This window comes from Podarcis tiliguerta (genome assembly GCF_965153285.1).
Source record: "Podarcis tiliguerta genome assembly, chromosome: 4".
In the NCBI taxonomy this organism is placed as follows: domain Eukaryota; kingdom Metazoa; phylum Chordata; class Lepidosauria; order Squamata; family Lacertidae; genus Podarcis; species Podarcis tiliguerta.
Genome location: NC_139537.1, coordinates 93,847,748 through 93,873,039, shown reverse-complemented (window position 1 = coordinate 93,873,039; position 25,292 = coordinate 93,847,748). Strand labels below are relative to the sequence as shown.

Here is a 25,292-nt window from a genome sequence, read left to right as displayed (position 1 = left end):
CTGCAGCTAGACTAGTGCTGGGAGCAAACTACTGTCAACACTTGACACCCGTGTTCAAAAGACCTGCATGGTTTCTCATCTGCTGCTGTGCCAGGTTCAGGGTTTCTGTATTGGCGTCCAAAGCCCTGAACAACTTAGACCCAGGGTACCTCAACGAATGTCTTAACCTGTATGTCCTAGGCCAACCCCTTAGATAAACTGGGGGAGTAGTATTAGTGGTCCCCTACGAACCAGAAGCTTGAGTCACATCAGTGGGGAGTAATGTCTTCAGCGCTATGGGCCTCACTCTGTGGAACTCTCTCCCATTAGAAATCAGAAACCTGCAACATTTCAGGCTCTTTTATTTCAGGAGACCTTTGCACCACGGACACAAGTTCTGTTTCGTTCTGCGATGTTTTAAGTTGTGTTTCTAAATGTTACTTACAGTGTGTTTTTAATTTTTTGTAAGCTGCTTTGAAACCCGGATGGGGTGAAAAGCGGGATATATTTTTTAAAAATAACATGAGCAAAAACTGTACAGTGACCTCTAAAGCGGGTAAAGTTGTGTCTTCTTTTCTTTTCTTTTTAATATTTGTGTAGTCACCATCATCCTCACCACAGCCTGAGTTTAGCCACTGCAAAATGAAGGCTTCACCCTTGCGTCGCTCTGCTTCCTTGACCCTGATCAGATGCAATCATGTAGCCTCTGCAAAAGCCACAAGCCCTGTAAAGGCTACCAGTCCACCTGTCTCCCTCCAGCGCTGGCGGCCCACAATACCCCTATCATCTATTGGGCTCCATTCTTTTGTAAGTGTAGTCAATCTTCCATCTCTTCTCTGCGGCAGGCGCCCTCGACATTTAGGCTTCATGGCGGGACTCTTTGGCTCTGAATTCCCTTAGGGCTTTTTCCAGTAGACGAAGCATACTGTCTTAAATCCTCATCAGCAGACAAATAGCAGTAGGAACGTCTACTTCCCCCCCCAAGATTTTTCCCATCTTCCATCTGGTTTCTCTTATCTCATTGGTGCTTCGTTGGGTCTGCTAATTCTTAGTTCTGTGCCAAATCTGCTCCTATCACATCTGATTGAAAGTCTCTCTGCTTTTTTCCAGGGCCCAGTGCTCTGCGCGCTTTGCAATACTCTCCAGCTCTTCCTGATCTAAATCTTTCATCAGAGATGTACAATATGGCTTAAATGTTCTATTGGCATCGCTGATTGTTTACATTTGCAGTAAATATATGTATATTCTGGTCAATTGTAAAAATCATCCAATATGATCTTGATCTTGGTTGATCTTGTTCCTTGATTTTGTAAAAACAGGCATTTGAATTTTACCAATGAACAAATATTTTTCTGCAACTTAAACAAGAGGTGCTTATCTTGTTTTCAAATTTCCCTTGTCTTTTTATGACTGTATTAAACTGCATTGTGTGTTCAAATTCTAATCTTTTTTACTTCTAGTTTGGGAGAGGCCTAGTTACCAGGAAGAGAGTCTGAACACTGTCTCTGTGTGGTACTGACAACATAAATAGGTTTTTAAATTTCTATTAAGATGCTAACCTTTGGCTTAAAATAGAGAGCTCGTATAAGCATTACAATTTTGTATAAATAAAGTTGATGGGTGCTTATTGCTATTACTTCCGTATTAAAAAGTTAATATACAGACACTGACCTACATAAAGCTAAAAATACCCTACTCTGGATAAATATGTTATGCTGTAACAGTTGGTTTGATGGAGGATGTAAAATATCTCATAACCAACTCAGTAGCAGACTTTTGGATAAGTTAAAAGAGCAGTGATCTGAACTGATTAAGATGTATTGTAAAGAGTAAACAAATATGGACCACATAGACTCTTCTTTTAAAATCATCAAAGAAGGCAGTTGTCAAGAGATACGCAATACTTTCAGAAATTGAATTAAACCAGGCCCAAATTCTCATAACAAGAAGTGGGATAAGGGAATGCATCAATCTTACTCTTTCTATACAACAGAAACTCCTCTTTGGAACTGTGCATAGACTACTGAGTGCTTACTTCAAAAAAATCAATATGTCAGTGGTATCTTTCAGCTCAAAGATTAAGCAGGATATACAAGAGCAATAGCACTCCACAGCATCTTGACCAAACGAGACGGAGAAGGATGTTCATTCATTGTGGAAACTCTTTTCCTTTGGCTCCATTCTAGTACCCATCCATGTAGTTTGTTGGAAAGCTTGCTAAATCTGTAAGACACTGAATACTTTAGCACCAGGAACCTTTAACAATGGACAGTGAATGGTCTTCTGTGATCAGCTGGAAGCACAATTATAACTGGCGGAGCCCCCACAATCCTGTCTTTGTTACATTTAAAGAGGTCCGCAGGAACCTGGGAACTCTGTTCAAACAGGGTTTGCGTTCTTTGCATCTACATGATACAGCCATGGTGTGAATGAATCGATTTATTTCAGTCACTGGCCAAAGTGCAGCCATGGTGTCACTCTGAAATGAAAAAGTGCAGCCGATCACCGCTACAAAAGTTTGTCTAGGTGCAATGTCAGTTTGAACACATCAACTTTTTTGGCATCTCTGTGCAAACTCATTGCCGTGAGTGAACACTTGCTGGAGGGGAGAACAGGAGAGATTGGAATTTGTCATTACGATTCTTAGGAATAACTGAGTGGGCAAGTGCTATCAGTTCTAGGGAAAATGGCTGCTATAGAAGCATTCATTGTCTAGTTAGAGACTGCTGTTCTTGCCCACACCTACACTAACTTCTGGAAAAGCTGGTAGAGATATACGTTTCATCTTCACACAGCCTTCAGGCCTGCTTTGTGTTAACGTATTTGTATACCTTTTTCTGAAAGCGACATGAATGTGGGACTGAATATCTGTGACAATGAAAATTTAAGATCTGAAGGAGACCTGGAACTAAGAAATGCTTTTGAATGTCCTCTAAGACTAAAACTTGATAGGGTCTAGAAGAAATCTCTGCAAGTCCCCAATGTGATCCTTCATCAAAGGCACGAAGGTTACAATGCCCCTGTGTAAGTAATACAGTGTGGTACCTTGGGTTACATAAGCTTCAGGTTACAGACGCTTCAGGTTACAGACTCTGCTAACCCAGAAATAGTGCTTCAGGTTAAGAACTTTGCTTCAGGATGAGAACAGAAATCGTGTGACGGCAGTGCAGGGCCCCATTAGCTAAAGTGGTTCTTCAGGTTAAGAACAGTTTCAGGTTAAGAATGGACCTCCGGAATGAATTAAGTTCTTAACCCGAGGTACCACTGTACAGAATTTGAGTGCTAAGTACATGGTAAACTGCTTTGAGTCTTGAGGCACAACTGACCCCAATATAATATTGACTTGTGGGAGAAACATCTTGAGACTATACTCCTGACAACATCCCCCTATTTTTCCACAGTGGAAGTCGCTACAGTCTCAAAATTACAAGTTTGTTATAAGATTGGCAATTATAAGTGGCCATGGGTGAAAAGTCAGCCAGACCATGTTTCATATTCATGCTTTTCCCACTTAACATTCAAAGCAGGCGTGGATATATCAGTCACACAGATACCAATCAGTGAGTCATGTGAGATTTTCTGTGCATTTCCTGCACACTTTGTGCAACTTTGTAAGCCACTATTGCACCTCCCCTTTAGTTGTGTCTTCCTCCCCCACAAAAAGAAAGTTGCAAACTATATATTTGCACCTCTTTGCAGAAAAAGGTGTCCCATCCTTTGCTGTTTTTTATTCTCCTCTTAACACTTTCACAACTCTTACACAAATCTTTCATCTCTACAGGGAGCTGCTGTTCCAATCTAGAAATGAATGTCTCTAGCTTGGACACTTGTGCCATTATATCTGCAAATGACACTGTCATAACATTACATTAGGTTTGTAGTGTTCTTAGTGTGTGCCGTCAGCGTGTTGTTGCAAAAGCTATGTACTAACCCAGAGTTTTTGGCACTGAAATGCTTCTTGCATCAATGAGAACACTTGGAATACCTTTTGGCAGAAATCTGAGACTTCTAAAAAATCAAGTTAATTTTAACCAGCTTCTGGAGCTGTTGCCACGAAGAACAGTGTATTTTGGATGTCTGTTAGACCAATACTTTGTGCATAGGTGGAATTAAATTACCGTGATATATTTGCTTCAGTTGACTTACACAGCCATTCTGTGTTTCTAATTCTTAAGCTGTCATACTGGCTATTTTGTTAAAATCGGATTATCATTATTCTATACCACCCTTCATCCAAAGATCACAGGGCAGTTTACAATGTAAAAACTTCATTTTCGCTTTTGTTTTGCAGGGGGGTGGGGGTGGGGCTGCAGATCTATAGCATTTTGTAAACTGTGTGGCTACAAAATGCCCAATAAATAGCCATGGTCAATTTTATTATTTGTTTAGAAATATTTGCACCCCACTAATACACCAAAGGGCTCACAAAAGTGGCTTACTAAAAATCTCACAGTAAATCTCACATTTTAAGTCTAGTATTGGGATCAGAAACAACATGGTTCCCTATGGTGCCAGGATTATTCAAGTACCGTTTCGTATCACCATCCTCTGTTTTTCCTGGTATTGTCCTGTGGCCGTTGCCTGATAACCAGCCCAGCAAAACGGAAGCTGTGTTTTTGTTAGGAAAGGACCATTTCAGTATGAGATTACCGTATTTTTTGCACCATAGGGCGCACCGGACCATAGGGCGCACCTAGTTTTGGGAGGCGGAAAACAAGAAAAAATTATTCTGAACCCCAGAAGCCAGAACAGCAAGAGGGAACTGGCTTCTGGGATACCGTGTGGCTGTTCTGGCTTCTGGGATAACCGCGCCAAGCCTCTTCAGGGCAGCGGGATGAAGGCTCCCCCTGCCCAAAGAGGCTGCGCAGGGCTAAAGCAGAAGCCAGGACAGACGCGTCGCTGAAGGGGCACTGCGCCTTCTCTCTCTGTGTGCAGCGCCCCTCCTTCACAGGAGAGACACTGCGCAGAGAGGGAGAAGGCGCAGCGCCCTTCAGCAAAGCTGGAGAAGGAACAGAAGGAGACCCTTCTGTTCCTCCTCCGGCTTCGAGGACCGCCGCGGAGCCTGCATTCGCTCCATAGGACGCACACACATTTCCCCTTCATTTTTGGAGGGGAAAAAGTGCGTCCTATAGAGCGAAAAATACGGTATGTATACAGACTCAAAACACAAGAGTTTACAGTGCAGTCTTACGCCTTAGCTGTAGACCTCATTGTGTTCAGTGGGACTTGCATCTGTCAGGTGTGTATGAAAGGGAGAGGGCATATTTTTATGTAGTGTGAAAATTTATATATTAGCCCAAATTTCAAGTGTGTGTATGTGTTAAAGTACATTTTTTGTAGGTACAGTAGTGGCCAAAGTACCATCTTCACCCTCCATTCCTTTGAGACAGGACTCTTCTCTCTCCAGTGCCAAAGTTCTCAAATGAGAGGTGCCAGAACCAAAACCAACACCAACCCTAGAAGCTGGTTCAGTCTTGAGGAACAGTGTGCTTTTCTTTATTTAGAAGCCCGTGTATTTTATACTTCACATGTATTGTTCAAACCGGGTTCATAGGTTGAGCCCTGGCTCGGGTTAAGTTCTTCCCAACTGGGTAGAGCAAGAGTTTCAGCTCCTACTAATGACTCGCATGCATGTTGTATTCTCTCGCAGGCACCCAGTATAGATGAAAAAGTAGATCTTCACTTCATCGCATTAGTAAACATTGATGGCAATCTCTACGAGTTGGGTAAGAGCAATCCTTCTCTTTCAAAACGGATCATATTATCATCTACTTAATGCTTAATTTTTGATATTTTTACTTCGGGTGTATAGCCTGCCTGCCAAGAATGGATGGTGATTATAAGATCGTCCAGTAAAGAATTCTCGGTCAAGTAATTATGTTCTGCCTTTCGAGAACCACAGTTAAGAGGAATGGAAGAATATTGGAACAGCTACTTTTGAAAGGGGAAAGCTGTTAACCTGATGAGCAGGCCTCTGTTTTAGTTCATAACTTGTTTCTGATTTTTTAATGTATGAGTTGATAATGGGTTTTCCCTTACCTTGAATGTGCCATGGATTTAGAGTGACCTTTTGAAGATGTATGTTGTCTTCCATGAGCCTGTATAAAGTGAACTCATTGGAAACTTGCAATTTCAAACCTTGCGTGTGAAAAAGGCTGTGGATTCAGTCCCCAGAATATCTGATCAAACAATCTCTAGTAACAGGGTTAAGAGAGGCAGTTGCCTAAGACCTCAGAACTTCTAATACTCATTAGTACTGTGTCATTAGTATAACTTCTTTGATTTGAATCCATAGCACCAAAACTGTACATCCAAAGTTTCTTAAGATCTCCTCTTATCGTACTGTCCTTTTGTGCCTTATTTAGTCTGTTCAGATTGTTTGCTTTTTGAATCCTGGAAGACCACCTAAACACAAAACACTTACGCTTTGCCACAGAAAATATGCTCTTTATATTTATAGATAACAATTTACCAGAATAGACTAGGGAACAGAATAAAAAAAAAAACTTAGCTTGCAAACTGTGTGTGGTCAGCTCTAGGTCTGTGGAACGCAACCAAGAATGTGCATTGCGGAACTGCCTCTTAGAGTGCTGCGTATATAGAAGTCAACCATTGCAGTAAACACATCGAAAATGTCTAAAGCGCATACCTCATATGAAAATAATTTAGGGATTTGTCCGTGATGGAATAAAAATAGCTACCAATCTAAATGAATTTACACAAGAAACTGAAAAGTGGGAATGGAAGACGAAGTCTTTCCCGGCATATTTAATGGAAGCTGAGAAGTTGGCTTCATGAATTTGGCTGCCTATGTTGGATAGCTTTAAAAAGTAATTGCCATGGAGGATCAGCCTGTTACTATTAATCAGGTAGTTAAATCGTGCCTCCATACTTAAGGGCAGTGAATGTCTGAATTTCTAAAACCAAGCATAGAAGGGCTTTTGCCTTTGTGTCCTGTTTGAACTTGGAGGCATGTGTCTGGGCCCCAGTGGTGGCAATGGGAAGCTACCGTATTTTTCGCCCTATAGGACGCACCGTCCCATAAGGCGCACCTAGTTTTTTGGGGGGGAAATAAAGGGAGAAAAATTATTCCCCCCCCCCCCAGGTGCGGGGCTGGGGCGGGGCAACTTCGGCATGCAGGCAACTCTCCGCAAGCAGCGGCTTGCGGAGATCTGCGCGAAGCCTGGAGAGCGAGAGGGGTCGGTGCATTCGCCCCATAGGACGCACACACATTTCCCCTTCATTTTTGGAGGGGAAAAAGTGCGTCCTATGGGGCGAAAAATACGGTACTCTACAGGGGATCTTGATTCATTTTATAGTAAGTTAGCATGAAAAACTCAGTAGCTTTCCATTTGCTTTGATCTGTAAGACAGAGTTGTTCCGCCTGGCCTTTGGCTTGGAGCCAATTTGATTCCCTCCCTCTCTTTCTTTTTTCTTTTCCTTCTCCTCCTGCGAGGAGGCTACATTTTAATATTTTAATTTTTCAATATTTTTAATGTTGTATTTTAATTTTGTTTTTAAGTTGTAATCATTTAACTTGTTTTTTATTATTGCTTGTAAGCCACTCTGAGCCCGGCCTTGGCTGGGGGGAGGGCGGGGTATAAATTATTATTATTATTATTATTATTATTATTAATTATTATTATTTATTATTATCTGTGTACATGTTTATAAAGGAACAATGAGAGCAATGCCCAACTCTCAAGACCAACTCTGTCAGTGGAATTGGTATATGCTGTTAATGCATAGTCATTCACATTTTTGTTCCAACAAACAAAAATGGATGAATAGGTCTCTGCCATAGTTCATAGAATCATGGAATTGTAGAGGTGGAAGAGACCCTGAAGATCATCTAGTCCAACCCCCTGCAACGCAGGAATTTGTAGCTGTCCCAGATGTCCATTTTCTGTTGTTTCTAAACTTCCTGTTTTGTTTGGGGGGGAGGGTTGTAACTTTTTTAGCAGGGCTTATTGCATGTCATACACTGCCTTGGGACATATGTCATGGAAGGTGATTAAATAATGATGATGATGATTTTAAACCTTGGCTACTTGTACAAATTTTACTATAGTACTTCATTTTTCCTAGCCCTGTTATTTCATTGTACATATAGTGGGGAAAATATCAAAGGATTAAATGACCTTAAAACTTATTTTATGGGATCACATGAGGTGTAGTATTTGCCCCATGAGGAAGATAGCCATGTCAAATTTACTACTTAATGCTTTCTACATAAATTCTTAAGAATTTTCTTTCTGTGTTTTCCAACAGATGGACGGAAGCCTTTCCCAATAAACCATGGGCAATCTAGTGACGACACTTTTTTAGAGGTAGGAATATTGTTTCATATCAGCAGACTTTGGCACTTCTTATAGCAGAGCTGTTGTGGGTGGTATGAAGTATTTACTATGTTATTTTGTGAAATTGCTGTTGTAGAATATAGTACACATTTAGATGAGTTTCAAATTGCCAGTACTGCTAGAAGCTGGGCATACTGAATATTGTTTTCTGCTTGGTATTATCTTTATGATCAGTCTTCTGGTCAGTCAAAATTCCTGGTAAACAAATGCAGAACTGTTCTCACCATTCCTAATGTTAGTTAGGCAATGATTGATCAATTTCAGTTGTGTTTGTTTTGCAAAATAGATGACGCATCCTTATCCTTTCTTTCCTCTTACTAGGATGCGGTAGAAGTATGCAAGAAATTCATGGAACGTGATCCAGATGAATTAAGGTTCAATGCAATTGCTTTAGCAGCTGCCTAAATTATTCTTGCACAAGGACAGAAACTGCCTAATGTATTGTAACAGAATAATGCTTTTGCCATAAATCAATGATTGTTTTTGATACAATGCAAATAACATGTTGATGTGGATTAAACTTCAAAGTTGTCCTTTATCTCATGTAGTCTGTTTCTTCTAGAGTATTTTGAATGATTGCATGAATGCATTCCAGGAGAGCAGCTGTGTTGGTAGCACAACATAATGAAAAGCGCCATGGACCTAGTTCGCAGGTTTTGTGTTTTTTTTACTGGGCACAAGCAATCCTGATTATCCTCATACATAGCACAGCAAAATTCATCTGATGCTGTCTGATTTGGCTACCTTAGATGTGACCCGTAGCAGTTTCTCTGATTGCAGCAGCCAGAGAAAGCTTCGCCACCATAAAGGAAATTGCTGCAGGCACAATGCAGTTCTCAACATGAATGTGCAACAAAAGAAAGGTCAAGACAACTCCTGTTTGCAGAGCAACTGATCTGGTCTTACGGGTTATTGCATGGACTTTTGGTAAGCAGTTGCCAACTTTGTGAGATGCTGTTAAGGGAGCAGTCCTGTACAGTAGTGCCTCGCAAGACGAAATTAATTCGTTCTGCAAGTTTTTTCGTTGTGCGAGTTTTTTCGTCTTGCGAAGCACCACTGCATTTAAACACTGACAACGGCGGGGAGGGGTGGGGAGAAGCAGGACAGCTGCCGCAGCCGGTACCTCAGACTCACCCGCGCGTTGTGGCCACCATGCAACGCGGCTGCTGGAGGGCGGCGGGGCTCAGGAGCGCGACTCCAGGGAGAGAGAGGCGCTGGCGGCAACGGCTCTCTGAGGGGAGCGCGCGAGGGGGGTGGGCAGCGGCGCGAGGCACTAACCGTCAGCCGGAAGGTGGGAGGGAGCCGGAGGAGCGGGGAAGCGAGCGTGCGTGCGTGCAGTGACCGTCGCCATGACACGAGACGCAGGGCCGTTTCGTCTAGCGAAGGAAGCCCTTAGGAAAATCCGTCTTGCGAAGCACCTCAGAAAATGAAAAACCCTTTCGTCTAGCAAGTTTTTTGTCTTCCGAGGCATTCGTCTTGCGGGGTACCACTGTACACAAGAAGCTCATATATGTTAATCCAGTGTAAAGTTACACCAGATCCAAACTCCATTCAGGAGCAAGGCAACTTGCTCTCAGCTGAGCTGGCCCAAATCTGTCAGGGAAAAACAAGTGCTTGAAAGCGTTTGACTTTCCCCACACTTTCTGTATTCTGGGATTGCTCTTAACTGCAGTAGGCCTTAGAACTGACTCTGTGTAAACAGACCGTATTAATAACATATGCCATACACCTCTGAAATGAGCACAGGTTTTTATGGCAAATGACACTAATAACATGGGCTAGAGCAGGCTTCCTTAACCACGGCCCTCCAGATGTTTTGAGACTACAATTCCCATCATCCCTGACCACTGGTCCTGTTAGCTAGGGATCATGGGAGTTGTAGGCCAAAAACATCTGGAGGGCTGAGGTTGAGGACGCCTGGGCTAGAGCTATCCCTGCCAATGAGGAATATTAATATCTCTGACCAATCCATTAATTAATATTACTACTCTGTATACCTCTCCCCCCCCATTGACTTTTCATCTTAATCCTGGTGCATCAAGATTAATAAGAGGATACAGCCTTTCTGAAGTTTTTTATCTGCTATGATGACACTGTATTAAATAGCCAGCTACTGGACCTGAAGAAGAAGAACATCATTATTGTCTTGTGTCTTAATAAAGTCACTGACTTTCTTTTATATGCTTGTGATTAGCTCTTACTTGCTTTTGTAACATTTGTTACAGAAGTCAAGCTACTCGGTTCATAATTCCCCTGAGTTTTCCACTGAAGATAACGAACCACGTTCTTAAGAGATGGCTGCAAGCCTTGGGGGGAAAAAACCATTCACAGCCATGCTAACTAATGGTTCCCATATTCTTTTCCAACTGAGATTCAGGATCATTGAAGATGTCATCAGCCCCCTGGTTTTGAATTCATTCAGATGGTCCAACTATTCAACAGACTTCATCACTAGCCTGACCTGTGGCCTTGCCCATCCTTACTCTTGTCAGTGTTGCTAAATGTCTCATTAAAAGGGTTTTATTTTCCTTGCAAAGACTTGAAGCAAAGCAGGCACTGAGCGGTTAATTGAGCTATGGACTGTGTATATGCCTGTGAGCACGTGTGTGCTTCTAGCACGCTTGTGAAAACCTCTAATGGTTAGCTTCATTTTTCTGTTTGTTCGAGCTAGCACTGCTGAGCTTCTTGTTCAGGATGACTTGATCACTTGAATGCCGACAATGAAAAATGAGAATAAACTTTTTGAAGGTTCCCCTGAAGAATACTGTAATTGGAAACACCTGCCTGTTTCTAACATCTGCTTAGTTGTGCTATATTTGTGCCTGTAATGTAAGCTCTCAATGAGCCCTGCTCTTGGAGTGACGAGTGGCTGCAAAAATCCTGTATGAATGTATTTGGTAGAAAAGAGAGAGACAGACAGACAGACATCAAGAGAAGCAGGTATTGTGAGATCTGCTCAGGTGTTTCATTTTTAAATTCAGGAAAATAGCTTTGGCTTTTAGAGCTGCGGTGCTTACAGATTTACTTGTGCCCTAAAACAAGTAGAAATGGCAAGATAAAGCACTTGACTTTCACTTCCACGTCAGCAGTAAGTCTGTTCCAAAGTCGTATTGTGCTTGTTTACAACTTAACATTCCTCCACCACCACTCCTTTTCATACAGCCTCAACCCACTTCCTGTATGAGGTACCCCTTTCCTGAACTCCAGGAGCCTGTAACATAATATATTTTTTTAAAGTTTGCTAAACACTGCAATGAGTATGTCACTCTGTCACTGGGAAGAGGTTATGGTATCTTGCCATGGAGCAATTGCAATCCCGTATTGCGTATGTTGTTGTTAACAGTAAAACATGGAGCAAGGATAATCCAGGATAATGACAGCAGTCACGAAATTAAAAGATTCCTGCTTCTTGGGAGAAAAGCAATGACAAACCTAGACAGCATCTTAAAAAGCAGAGACATTGCCTTGCCGACAAAGGTCTGTATAGTTAAAGCTATGGTTTTCCCAGTAGTGATGTATGGAAGTGGGAGCTGGACCATAAAGAAGGCTGATCGCCAAAGAATTGATGCTTTTAAATTATGGTGCTGGAGGAGACTCTTGAGAGTCCCATGGACTGCAAGAAGATCAAACCTCTCCATTCTGAAGGAAATCAGCCCTGAGTGCTCACTGGAAGGACAGATCGTTAAGCTGAGGCTCTATTACTTTGGCCACCTCCTGAGAAGAGGAGACTCCCTGGAAAAGACCCTGATGTTGGGAAAGATGGAGGGCACAAGGAGAAGGGGACGACAGAGGACGAGATGGTTGGACAGTGTTCTCGAAGCTACCAGCATGAGTTTGACCAGACTGTGGGAGGCAGAGGAAGACAGGAGTGCCTGGCGTGCTCTGGTCCAGGGGGTCACGAAGAGTCGGACATGACTAAACAACAACAAAGGATAATACGTTCTAAGGTTTTAAGATTGTGTGGCTGAAATGTACTAACCTGAGAACATGCACATGCCTTGTGAAATAAGTCATTGCTGCATATAGGAACAAATGATGGAAACCAAAGGATGTTTGAGAAAACTGTTCCTGCACAATGCAACAGGTAAAGAGGAGGAGGGCCTTCCTAGAAGCAAACAGGTTAATCTAGTCCATCTTATGATGCCTGCCTTCCATAGGTTAATACAGGTTGCTGCTGCTTGGCTTGGCCTTCCCTTCAACTATTGCTGCCTCTTCTAGGTTATGTCACCTGTATCTCAAGCCTACTTTCATCATTTTTTTATGGGTTCTGGGAACAGCATCACAGTGAGAAGTAGGAGGAAAGTAACAAATAGAATTAAAGCCGTCATAGTGGTTGTGTCTCAAAGGTAGGGAGCGAGGCTTGTTACCAAGCCATTGTGGAAAACAGCTCGTGGCTGTACTACAGGTCTGAGCTTCTAGATTACCCCCCCCCCCCAACTTTAAATATGTAGAGGATTGCACTGTTGTTGATTTTTTAAAAAGCAAACTCTCGGACGTTGGGCTGTTAACTAATATTTGTATCTAAGGGGAAAGGAACTGTTAGAGGTGACAGAGTAGTAACTTTTTTTTTTTTTTTGCACAAAAACAAACGCAACAGAGGAATTTACAAGGACTCAATTTAAAAATACAAAAAACCCTCCCTTTTATAAATGCTTCTGTGTCCTGGTCCTCTTGCTACTGGAGAGTTCTGTATGGAAAAACAACTGTCTGGAATGTAGGATGCTTTAGCTAAGATGTGCTATCAAGTTGGAAGAGTGGATAGCTGAGATTGTCAGTCTCCCATTATATTCTCACCCCCTTGCCCTGCCCCTGTAACCTCCAGCTGACCTAGTGACTAGAGGAAAATGAAAGTTAGAATGTCCCTTCCAAATGAGCATATACGGCATCCAGAACGATTTTGGAACGCAGGCATTTGGGTTTTTTGTTTTGTTTTTTAAACAGTAACTAATAAAATGACTTGTTTCAGTTTGCTACAGAACAAATGTCCCCTGTGATAAACAGCACTTGCTGGTGATTAAGTAAATTCTCCAAAAGGAGAACTTGCTGGATCACAGCAGTCTTTCCACAACACGTTTGCTCTATGGAAGGCAGTTAAAAGAATTCTTGTAATACCCGAGTTCAGACAAAACAGGGATGTCCCTTCAACATGCTTTGCTAAACACCAGCTGTAAAAGAATGAAAATTTATGGTAACTGCAACTACCTTGTATTATCTGATAGCAATTGAGATAGAATGTTGGAGTGCCTAAAATAACATTTTACATCAGTATGAAGGTATCCAGGCATTTAGACTTTTATGTTGCAATTGCATCCAGGAGGAATTCAATTTTTTTAAAAATGGGCATATTTTATTTGTTCTTACTGGGTTCAGGTAGTGGGGATTGAAGCTTTACAATTGATTTTTCTAGGTATTTTCAAAAGTTGATAGGCATCGCCTTGGAATATCAGTGGAATTAATTTATTCCTGTTTATACATTGTTTACCTCTAAGCTTAAATATGTGAAAGATAGATACGGTTGGAGAAATGCAGAGGACATATACATTGGCTCGGTAACAACTGAAACATTGGAGTCCACATCTTTGAATGGGGCTGAGCACCTGGGGTCATCACAAGATGCTGTGAATCTCTCCTCTGACATCTGCCCTTGTTGGACTTTCCAAGGCAACAAAAGCTATGATTGATACAGACACAGTAAACAGAATGCCTTCCGTTCCCCGACGTGACTGCCACAAAGGCCGGCATTCTTACATGCAGGGACAAAAAGCTCAATCCCTTGGTTTATATTGGTGTTGGAATAAATGTAAGCCCTGCCTTGTCTCATGGAAGTATGATAAGGGTGATTATATACTGTGTTCAGTTCCAATAAGGAAGCTGCGTTTATGGGTGCAGAACTGGTCCAAGGTTTACAACAACACAATTATAGCTTCCCTGCCCGCTACCATCCCTAAACTTCCTTCTAGAACTATTACTATTCTTTATTGAATTTGTATACCACCAAAGAGCACAGGGTTTTTCACAACGGAAACATACCAAATGAAAACACCAAAACACACAATAACATGTGCGAAACAAGCCAATAACCCCCCTCACCACAGACACATTTAAAAGGCAATGGAATGTTAATGAGCCAAAGGTCTAGCTGACGAGGAACATTTTCGTCTGGCATCTAAAATATATATAATGAAGGTGCCAGGTGAATCTCTCTGGAGGTTCCCCACAAATGGGGAGCCAATGCAAAAAAAAAAGGGGGGGGGGACTGTTCTCATGTTGCCACCCTTCAGACCTCTCCTGGAAGGAGACACACAAAGACGGGCCTCAGAATATGATCTTAGGGTCTGTGAAGGTTTATAATGGAAGAGGCAGTCCTTGACATATTGTGGTCCTAAGTTGTTTTAAGGCTTTATAGTCAAAACCAGCACTTGAAATTGTGCCTGGCAGCTAATTAAAAAAATAATAATTGGAAAATATATTGAATTTGCCATAAGCTCACCATTGCCATCTAGTGTCACATTTATGTTAAAAAAAAAGTAAAAGGTAAAGGACCCCAGTCAAAGGTGACTATGGGGTTGCGGTGCTCATTTCGCTTTCAGGCCGAGGGAGCCGGCGTTTGTCCACAGACAGCTTTCCGGGTCATGTGGCCAGCAGGACTAAACCGCTTCTGGCGCAATGGAACACCGTGACGGAAACCAGAACGCATGAAAATGCCATTTACCTTCCCGCTGCAGCAGTACCTATTTATCTACTCGCACTGGTGTGCTTTCAAACTGCTAGGTTGGCAGGAGCTAGGAAAGAGCAATGGGAGCTCATGGGGATTTGAACCGCCAACCTTTGGATCAGCAAGCTCAAGAGGCTCAGTGGTTTAGACCACAGTGCCACCCGCGTCCCTGTCACAATTGTATGATGCACTTAAAACACGCTTAAAATGTATTTGCAGCTGTATAGCTGAGTCCCAGATGGCTCAAGCTGTCTTGTCCCAGTGAGGAACCTGGCCTCTGAAAGGTCTTCAGAGGCAGCCATGCTTCCTTCTGCCAGCTGGGATGGTTTGCATGAGGAAGATCTGCTTATCTTTGGGTTGAGGCTCATCCTGCAGCCAGCGGTGACCACCCCAAGGCCAACAGTGCTTTCCATGCGCTTTTCAAATGGACCAAGCACCTGATTGCTGCAGGCTTGCTGGATTAGGTCTAGGCCGCTGATGCAGCAGCAATTTCCCCACAAGTAAAAAGGGACGTGGGAGGCGCTGTGGGTTAAACCACAGAGGCTAGGACTTGCCGATCAGAAGGTCGGTGGTTCGAATCCCCGCGACAGGGTGAGCTCCCGTTGCTCGGTCCCTGCTCCTGCCAACCTAGCAGTTCGAAAGCACACCAGTGCAAGCAGATGAATAGGTACCACTCCGGCGGGAAGGTAAACGGCGTTTCCGTGCGCTGCTCTGGTTCACCAGAAGCGGCTTCGTCCTGCTGGACACATGACCAGGAAGCTGTCTGCGGACAAACACCGGCTCCCTCGGCCAGTAAAGCGAGATGAGCGCCGCAACCCCAGAGTCGGCCAGGACTGGGCCTAACGCTCAGGGGTCCCTTTACCTTTACCTTTAAAAGTTTCCAAAACCCTGCAATGAGGCTCTATCCAGGCGCCGTGCCGCTTTTTGCAGGGAGGGGGCGCCGCCGCTCAACGCGCCGCGCTTCCCTTCCTTAAGGAGAGAGCGAGGAGGTCAGAGGAGAGCGGCTGCCGTTGCCTTACCTGCCGCCAGGTGGGAGTCGCGCCTCCGTCCCCCGGGGAAGTTGGCCAAAGTTTGCCCGCGGCTGCTGGCTGGAGCGCCGGCCGGAGGTAGGTGGTGGAGGAGGAGGAGGAGTGGGGCGGGCGCGCTTTTGCTAGCGGGACGCTGCGGAGAGAGCGAGCGAGCGAGGAAAGGGGCTGCCGTGGCGGCGGCGAAAGCGCGCCTGAGGGGTCCCCGGAGCCGGGCGTCTGTGGAGAGGGAAAGGGCGCGTCGCGGCGGGGGCTGAGCCCCTTGCTTCTCGCTGAGGTAACGGTGAGGGGGTGGAGGGGGTGACGACACCCCTCCCCAAACTCTGCCCCCCTTTTTTGCTTCGTGTGGTGGGGAGGCGGCGACTTGGCGACGCCTCCTGAGCGGCGCCCGTCCCCCCGTTTCCGTCGGGCGCTTCTGACAAGCCTCCTTGCTTCTTCTTCTTCCTCAGCTCGGGAGTCCCGCCGCGCCTTCCTCTCTCTTGCCGGCCATGGAGAGCAGAGAGGATGCCGAGGGCGCCGGCAGTGGCGGCGGCGGCGGTGAGGGCGCCTTTGCCGAAGCTCGCCGCTGGGTGGAGGTAAGAGAGCCGCGCGCGCGGGGTCCCTGCTGCTGCGCCCCGCAGGTAGAAAAGCGGGGCAATGGGAAGGACGGGGGGGGGGCGCTTGTTTTTTGTCATGGGCATTTAAAAGAAACAAGGCCCGAGCCCATGAAGGCTGCTTCTCCCTCTCTTTCTCCCCGTCCTCCTCTTTGCCCTGGCATTGCCCACACTTCTTCACCAGGCAGGCGGTATTTTCAAATGGGGAGGTGGGTGGAAAAGAGAACGGAACGGCGAAATGGTCTGTAGCAAAATACAGAGTGAATCACCCTCCAGATTTATCTTTTGGGTCCATAAAACAAAAGTTATTGGTTCAACTTAAAAAAAAAAAGTTTTTTTGGGTGTGTGTGCTACAAACAGGTACACTTTTCCTCTCTGCTTTCCATTCAGAAGTCTCAGAAAGTTTTGTAGCCTGGAAAAAGCCAGTGTGATTCTTCTGAAACAAAATTTGCTTGTACTGAGTAACCCTGGGGGGAAAAAGCACTGCTCCTTGCAGGGGTTTGGGTGTAGCATTTAACTTGCAAAAAGTGGAGTGGCTGGCTGGCCGGATGGTCATGCAACCTTGCAAGCGCCTAGCGCCAATTCCAGATGTGCCAGGTGGGGATTTGAGGACGTAAAGGTATCTTTGTTTGCATACATCCTGCCCTTTCATGCCTTGTTAAATAACAGGGTGGGGACGGCCCCTTTAACTACTGTCTTGCTTGGAAAACACACTCTACGTAGGGTGTGGTATGATATGGGTAAAATTGAAGGGAGATGGGGTGTGGGCCTTACGGCTATCAGGAAGGGCCACCCAACTTTTTCTCCTCTAGTATGGGCACTAGTTTCAGAGGTGTACCCAGGTGTTGGTTAGGCTGGCCCTGCCAAGGGTGTAGGCCCAGTTTCCAAAATTGCACCTTCTCCACCATCTGCCCAGCTGTTCTCTCCCTGGGGTGCTCCTTCGCTGCCCTGGGCAACCGGGCGAGGCACACAGGCTCATCTGGGCACCTTGGCAGAGAGTGCAAGGGACGGAGGCATGCTGATACAGCTCCTTGTCAAAGGAGCCTAGGTATGGCTCTGAGTAGTGATTTTTTTTGTTTTTGTTTTTGTCATTTGAGAGTTCAGCCACAGGTTTTTGGGTGGAGCCTTTGCTCAAATTAAGCAGAGATTTTGTGGGAATTTTGATGGGGTTGATGCGGTGTTCATTAGCTCACTTGCTAATAAGCCCCACTGGATTTTGTTGGAATAACTTCAGAGTATGTATGCCAAGTTGGAGTTGCTTCTGTGTTGCGATTGCTGGATACCCTGTTATGTAGGCATATCCTTTTAATGTATAGGAAAGTTTCTTGTTGCAGGATATTTAGGTTCTGTAGAATAGGCGTTTGAACCTGTAGCACCCCCATTCCCAGCTGTTGTTGGACCACAACTTCCATTCTCCCTATCAGCTATGCCAGCTGTGGCTGATGGGAGCTGTAGTCCGTCAGCAACAACTAGAGGGGCACGGCTTTCTTGCTCTAGAATGGTGTTTCCCATACTTGGGTCTCCAGCTGTTTTTGGACTACAATTCCCATCATCCCCTGACCGCTGGTCCTGCTAACTAGGGATGGTGGAAGTTGTCTTCTTAAAAAACAGCTGGAGACCCAAGGTTGGGAAACACTGCTCTAGAACAAACAACTCCCCAAGAGGTCTTGCAGTCCATGAAAGCCTGATTACCACAACAAATTTCTCAGCCTTTAAGGTACTAGAAGATGACTTGTTGGAACATACAGCGCAACGCATGCATGTCCTTTTACACTTTGGTGAATTGCATTCAGTATCCATTATTTTCCACATGGCAACTTCAGGAAAACAGTAACTTCAGTGAAAGTTTGGTTTAGAAACTCAGGCATTTCTTGGCCTTGATAAGCAGACTGCTGTTATTGGGAGTTGCTCATTAAGAATGCAGGGGATGAAGAATCCTGCTCAGGTGCAGATGGTTAAGTTAGATGGCCTTCAGATCTGGTTTAACTTTCCCCTTAAATGTTCTCAAATGAACAGGGGGATTTGGGAGGGTGCATTCCTTTCCACTTAGCAAAGCATATATTAAATTTTGTGGCAGGGATTGGATCTGTGTGCTGTTCTTAAGGGGGCAATTCAGTTGTCAACCTGAACTAATGTAGTCCTGCCAAGGACAATGGAATTGCACTTGTGGGAGAAATTTGACAGCCGATTCCGGAAAAGAGCCTAACTTATGCTTGGAACTCAAGTAGTTGAAAGAGGTGATGCTCTATAAAGTTAACAAGGTGTCTTGGTGGCTCAGTTCAGCAGAAGCCAACGGCGAAGCCCTTTTGAACACCCCCAATAGTTGCAGGCACCTGTGCACTTTCAGAAAGCGACACTTAAGTTCTGCTGTAAAACTATTCACAGTTCTCGAAGAAAATTATTTGCAACTCCAGGAATTTCTGTACACACTTTACTAGGTTTCTAAAAGGGAAGGGAAAGGGAAACACTTTCTCCCTTGCCCCCCTTCTTCTGTTTCAGGAAATGAATAAACTGGAATTTTAAGTGTATTCCCATGGCTTGTCCTGTTTTGGGTAGTAGAATTTCTCAGCAAGTAGACTCTGAGCCTACAGGTTTATGGCACCTATGTGGGAAATGTGAAGACTGGGCTTACATTCACAGCAGGTGTGCTGGAATGCAGAGCGTAACTGTAGTGTTAACTACAATTGACTTTATAACAAGTGAGAGTGGAGCTACAAGTCAGAAATTAAATATGGGGCTTATGATCCCCTGTTTGCCCCATAACACTAAAAAGGAATTGAGATGGGCACTACAGTGGTGCCTCGCAAGACGAAATTAATTCGTCCTGCGAGTTTTTTCGTCTTGTGAATTTTTTCGTGTTGCGAAGCACCGCTGTGCATTGACGGTTTCCCATAGGAATGCATTGACGGTTTTAAGAAAAAGGCGCAAGACGTTTTTGTCTTGCGAAACAAGCCCATAGGGAAATTCGTTTTGCGAAGCAACTCAAAAAACAAAAAACTCTTTCGTCTTGCGAGGCATTCGTCTTGCGAGGTACCACTGTATCAGGGAAAATCATACATCTGCCCTGAATTGCTTTCAAACTCTTGAAACAGATTTTTAAACTTGCTTATTTGCAACCATAGTGTTTGAAAAAGGAGTATTGCTCCACAAAGGTGAAGTTAAAGGGTCGATAAGATAACTGAATTTTTCTTTACCCTCAAGGAGTTTGTGTACTATTTTAGGATATGGGAGGATTTTTCATTTGATGGATAGCTATTAATAACTGGGACTTTTCCCTTTTACCCTGGAACTAATAAAAAAACAACCCAGCAATTTAGGCTGCAATCTGAACCTCACTTACCAACGAGTAAGCTCAATTGAATTCAATAGGACTTTCTTCTGAGTAGGCTGGTTAGGATTACAGCCTTACTTGTTGACATTTGTAGAAGAATAGACACCTGTTTGTTGCAGCTAGTCTGTTTTTGCTTTCTTCGTCATGCACATTAAAATTTAGTATAATCACAGAGTCTGGTCTTCTCTTGTGTATGCTCTATGATTTAAGTTAGGAGGTGAATTTAGCCACGGATAGTTTTTAATCTTCGGGAGAGTACCTGGATAACTTGGAGTCTGTATTTGGGCCGTGATGTCAATTGCAATGCTTTTCCTTAATTTAATTATGGAGACACCACAGAAGCTACAGCCAACCAGAGTGAAGAATCTATTAGCGCCCCCCACCACCCATTTTATGGAGAAAAGGGACCTTGCAATTCTTGATGGGAAGCATAACAAGTAAGAAGTAGTGATTAACTCTTGCAATTAACTCCTGCTGGTTCTACTTGCCAAGTAAAGACATTTGCAAAGAGGCCTTGCCCCATTTCTTACCTTTGCAGACTGTTTCTTTTTTAATCAGTAAATGAGATTCCACCTTAGAGGTATCCTCAATACAGCTGCTAAATGAATTTCATGTACTTATTTTATTATTATTATTTCATTAAATTTGTATGCTGCAGTTCATCCGTAAATCACGGGGCGGTTCACAATGTAAAAATACAAGATAAAAAAATGCATAATAAAAAAAGAACAAAAACAAAGCAAGCCTATAACGCCCCCCCCCCTCATAGACACATTTAAAAGGGTGTAGGGTGTTTTAATGGAGTGACTCAAATAATTTTCAGTTATTAGATGCAAGAATTCAGGGTCGGACCAAGGTTCCATCAAGCCAGACATCTTGTTTCTGACAGTAGCCAGTCAAATGTCTCAGTTTTTTAAATGGGCCAACTTGAATTTCAAATGTGGCAAAGCAGTAGAGTAGATTTTATATATAGGAATTGTGATGCTAGCCATTCTGTTTTGGAACCAAAACTCTTTTATTTTTATACAGCCCCACCAAATGTCTGCTTTGCATTGCCCACACCTCTAGTATTTATCTTGATACCCGTTTTCAACTCAAAGGCGTATGTGCAAGATGATATCCTTGACGCTGATAAAAATGCACTTTAAGAATATAAATGCAACCACAAGTCGTATTGCTTGTTAACATATGGTACCAATAGCACTCTCAGTAGTCCCTCTTTGTTGCCAGTAACATGCAGGTGGGAACAGCAATAAAATTCTAAATGTGAAATGGTGAAATACACATTTTTGTGTGTGTTTTCTAACTAAGTATAGGGAGAGCTTCCACAGTGAAGAGTAGTAAGCATGCTTAATTCAAACATTACAATAGTTAAAATGCAACGATGATACGATTTCAGATAGGGGATGTACACTGCAGACTATCCCCTAGGACCTGAAGTTTTTTTCTTAGAACAGATGTAGCTAATATGTTAAAGAGATACGGGTTTTCTTTCATTTAAGATGTGGCTTTTGAGAAGACAAAATGGGTCTGATTCTGGTGAGGGGTCCCATATGTTCTACACTATTCATGCAGGGTGTTTGGATGAGTGACCTTTTTTCCTTAAGGAACAGCTAGCACAACTTGTACATCCCTTTGTCTGAAGTCCTATGCGCACATGCTTGGAAGAGTCCACTGGGTTCCCTGGTATGCTTGCTTCTAAGCAGACAGTTGCTGGAGAAAGAAAAGGAAAAACATTTGCCTTTGTGTCTTGCTTTTGAGCTGCATCTTGCTGGCTGTTGTCAGACTAGATGGATCTTGACCTGATCCAGCCAGCCAATTCTTGTATTGTTAATGGTATGTTGTTCATAAAGCATCATAAAAGCCATGTGTTAGAAATTGCAGCCCTTATGAAGCCCTGGCGTAAGTTAGGAAATGCATCCTAAAGGTACCGTATTTTTCGCTCTATAAGACGCACCAGACCACAAGATGCACCTAGTTTTTGGAGGAGGAAAACAAGAAAAAAACATATTCTGAATCTCAGAAGCCAGAACAGCAAGAGGTATCGCTGCGCAGTGAAAGCAGCAATCCCTCTTGCTGTTCTGGCTTCTGGGATAGCTGCGCAGCCTGCATTCGCTCCATAAGACGCACACACATTTCCCCTTACTTTTTAGGAGGGAAAAAGTGAGTCTTATAGAGCAAAAAATACGGTATATTAGATCACCGTGATTAGGAAGCAAGGATGGTAGTTTTGGATGTGTCTCTGCATATTTAGAAATGCCATCCAGGAGGAAAGCTTCCTTATTTGTCAATTTGCATCCTATTTCTTTTGCATTCCACTTCTTTGTGTGAGATGGGGCCTCTGGCGGGATATTTTTGGAAGGCAATGTCAGGTTACCAGAGAGGCAGGCAGGTCATCAGACAGTGAAGACAAAACAGAGACCTAGTCTGCAGCTGTCTAAAGATTTGCTGTCAAGACCCGGGTCCCAAAGGATTGCTGATAAGCAGCAAGTTCTTGGGTGTCATTGTTTGGAGGAGGCAGGTTAATGCACCCAAACTGGAAAGCGGTTTCCTTGGTAATACAGGGTGGGAATGCCACAGACCCAAAATACAGAGAAGTGGGGGCAACAGGCTGTAGAAATACAGTGGGCTTTTGCACTGAAGTTGGCTGCTGTTTGATAGGCAGATGTGTGATGTTCAGGTTGTAGAATGGCAGGAATCTCCGAGGGCCAAAGCAGGTGTCATGTGGGGGTCTGATGAACAGAATGTCTTTCAGGTTGTTAAAAAATGAACAAAAAACTTCAAAGCACTGTGATGGGGTACAATTCAGGTAAGGGTCATAGTGCTGTATGCTATTAACCCTTCTTCTCATTACAGTGGTACCTTGGGTTACATACACTTCAGGTTACAGACTCTGCTAACCCACAAATAGTGCTTCAGGTTAAGAACTTTGCTTCAGGATGAGAACAGAAATCGTGCTCCGGTGGCGCGGCAGCAGCAGCAGCAGGAGGCCCCATTAGCTAAAGTGGTGCTTCAGGTTAAGAACAATTTCAGGTTAAGTACAGACCTCTGGAACGAATTAAGTACTTAACCCGAGGTACCACTGTATTATCTTGGAAGGAAATATACAGTTTACTTTGTTTTTCCCTGTGGGGCAAATAGCAGTTTCCGAAGGCCATGCTTTCAGGTGGGAAAGAAGGTTAATTTCACCACCTCACTCTCCCACTTCTGATGTGCACTGGGTTCCTTCTGTGGCTGCTTTTAAAAAGGGGGGAGGAATGTCGGATAGCTTGTTCATGGGCCTCCTGAATGTACCTAGTTTGTCCCCAAAGAGTTTGATACACAACTTCAATGCGAATGAAAAAAGCCTACAGTGGTCAATATACACATTCAGTTCAGAATGGATGTCCTCTGTTTCCTGTCCCACAGTAACAACATTCCAACATGCTAAAAATAGTTCAGCAGGGACTTAATGGCATTTTTTTTTCATGTTGTGTATGAAGACTCCCTAAGTCTGAAGGCATGTGCACCTGGATTCAAGTCCAGCAGCTGCGATTTGTTAAGGTGTTGTACACTTTTTGAAATCAACTCTGGTTTGGAGAGCAGGGAAAGGCATCCGTTTTCTCCTGCTTTTGCTGCTGACATATTTTGGGAGTTGTGTTGTAAGTGATGGAAAGGAAATACAGTGGTGCCCCGCAAGACGAAATTAATTCGTTCTGCGAGTTTTTTCGTTCTACGAGTTTTTTCGTCTTGCGAAGCACCAATGTGTATTGACGGTTTCCCATAGGAATGCATTGGCGGTTTTAAAAAAAAAGGCGCAAGACGTTTCGTCTTGCGAAGCAAGCCCATAGGGAAATCTGTCTTGCGAAGCAGCTCAGAAAACAAAAAAACTCTTTCGTCTTGCAAGTTTTTCGTCTTCCGAGGCATTCGTCTTGCGGGGCACTACTGTATTCCATCTCTGACAATAAGATTGCAAAATAATTGGCTAACCTAATATAAAAAATCATTTAAAAACAACTATATTTGTTCCTGAGAAGATTGCAAAGAACACCCACTGGACATTGATCTGAGTCTCAAGAACGCTGCACACTTAGGGCTCATAAACAATTCCATTTGTCCCTCTGCTTTTCCTCTGGGAAAAGCCTCTCTTTACTTCTGAATTGGAGCCAGCCTCAGTTGGGTTTTCCGCGCGTTGATGTTTGCTCCGATTCAGCAGTAAAGAGCTTTTTCCAGGGAAAGCGGAGGGGCAAACAGAAAGCCACCGGAAAAGCTCTCTGACCTGTGTTTTCTAGGCGGAAGTGTGGGCGAGAAAACACTTCAGCTTTTTCTAGTGGTTTTTAGTTATGCACATACTTCCTTGTAGCCTCAGCACAGCACAAAAGTTTGAGAGCAAGATGGAGTGGAAACAGGGCTAACTTTAAACCAGTACAACAAGCTGCGCCAAAGTAACTTATGGTTATTTGAGTTTCCACTGTCGTATCAAGTGAAGAAAGTAAAGGCAAGCTTTGGTTTTGTTTAGGGACTGCAATTGTTTTAATAAAGAAAATCCAGATAGCATGTACTGGAAACTTAAGGTGAGCCGGGAGGCTTAGATGTTTTGTGTAGGTAATCCAGTTTGCCATTGTTGAATAGTGGGTAGACATGGCAGACGACACAGCGATTTCTCCAAAGCAGCTCTTTATTTTGTGAGCTGGAACAGAACTGAACAGCAAACAGCTCAGCCAGCCTGCTTTTATAGGCAGCCGGCTGTCAACATTGTAGCAACAACAACCCAGGGTTTCTTGCCTAAAATAACTGACGTGGACCTGAGTGAAAACTATCTACAGTATCCCCCTGCTGGCCCAGGGTGAGAACTTCAGTACATAACAGCCATAAAGATTCTTCTAGATGAGTTGGGTAGTGCAAGTCTTGGACGTAAGCCACGAGATGGGTAGCATCACCATTGCCTTCTTAAACAGCACTGATTGATCCTTTACCAAGGTATTTGAGAGGTGTGGAGAAGACCTCCTACATAGTGATCTTAACAAAAAATATTTGAAGAAAAAATGGGGGGAATCATTCCTCATATGTTTATTTAGATGTTTAGAGTGACAAAATGTGAGGAATCATTCCTCATATGTTTATTTAGATGTTTAGAGTGACAAAATGTGAGGTATGAATCAGTGGTCTGTTTTCAAAGTGTCTTATTTTATTTCATAAAATTTATATACCTCTTGATTGTAAAAACAACCCTCAAAACCAGGGGTCAGCAAACTTTTTCAGCAGGGGGCCAGTTCACTGTCCCTCAGACCTTGTGGGGGGCCGGACTAT

At 43.7% G+C, this 25,292-nt stretch overlaps 3 protein-coding genes across 41 annotated transcripts in view; 2 read left to right on the top strand and 1 right to left on the bottom strand.

Moving 5' to 3' along the window:
* Positions 1-8,877, top strand: part of UCHL3 (ubiquitin C-terminal hydrolase L3) — a 31,311-nt gene extending 22,434 nt beyond the window's left edge. For 2 of the 4 annotated variants that reach the window (XM_083435898.1, XM_083435897.1), the window contains 4 exons: positions 580-786; positions 5,630-5,705; positions 8,251-8,309; positions 8,661-8,877. In XM_083435898.1, coding sequence (XP_083292024.1) covers positions 580-786; positions 5,630-5,705; positions 8,251-8,309; positions 8,661-8,744 — 426 coding nt within the window. In that variant the 3' untranslated portion in view covers positions 8,745-8,877. The remainder of the gene's footprint in view (positions 1-579; positions 787-5,629; positions 5,706-8,250; positions 8,310-8,660) is intronic. The other 2 variants (XM_083435900.1, XM_083435899.1) reach the window with 1 other exon arrangement.
* The window catches only part of LOC310675380 (mediator of RNA polymerase II transcription subunit 22), a 241,906-nt gene that overhangs the window by 26,206 nt on the left and 190,408 nt on the right, over positions 1-25,292 (bottom strand). The window lies entirely within an intron of this gene.
* Positions 16,067-25,292, top strand: part of LMO7 (LIM domain 7) — a 151,140-nt gene continuing 141,914 nt past the window's right edge. For 24 of the 36 annotated variants that reach the window (XM_083435766.1, XM_083435764.1, XM_083435756.1 and 21 more), the window contains exons 1-2: positions 16,158-16,356; positions 16,529-16,654. In XM_083435766.1, the coding sequence (XP_083291892.1) occupies positions 16,568-16,654 (87 nt within the window). In that variant the 5' untranslated portion in view covers positions 16,158-16,356; positions 16,529-16,567. Of the gene's footprint in view, positions 16,357-16,528; positions 16,655-25,292 lie in introns of all 36 variants that reach the window. The other 12 variants (XM_083435747.1, XM_083435768.1, XM_083435763.1 and 9 more) reach the window with 5 other exon arrangements.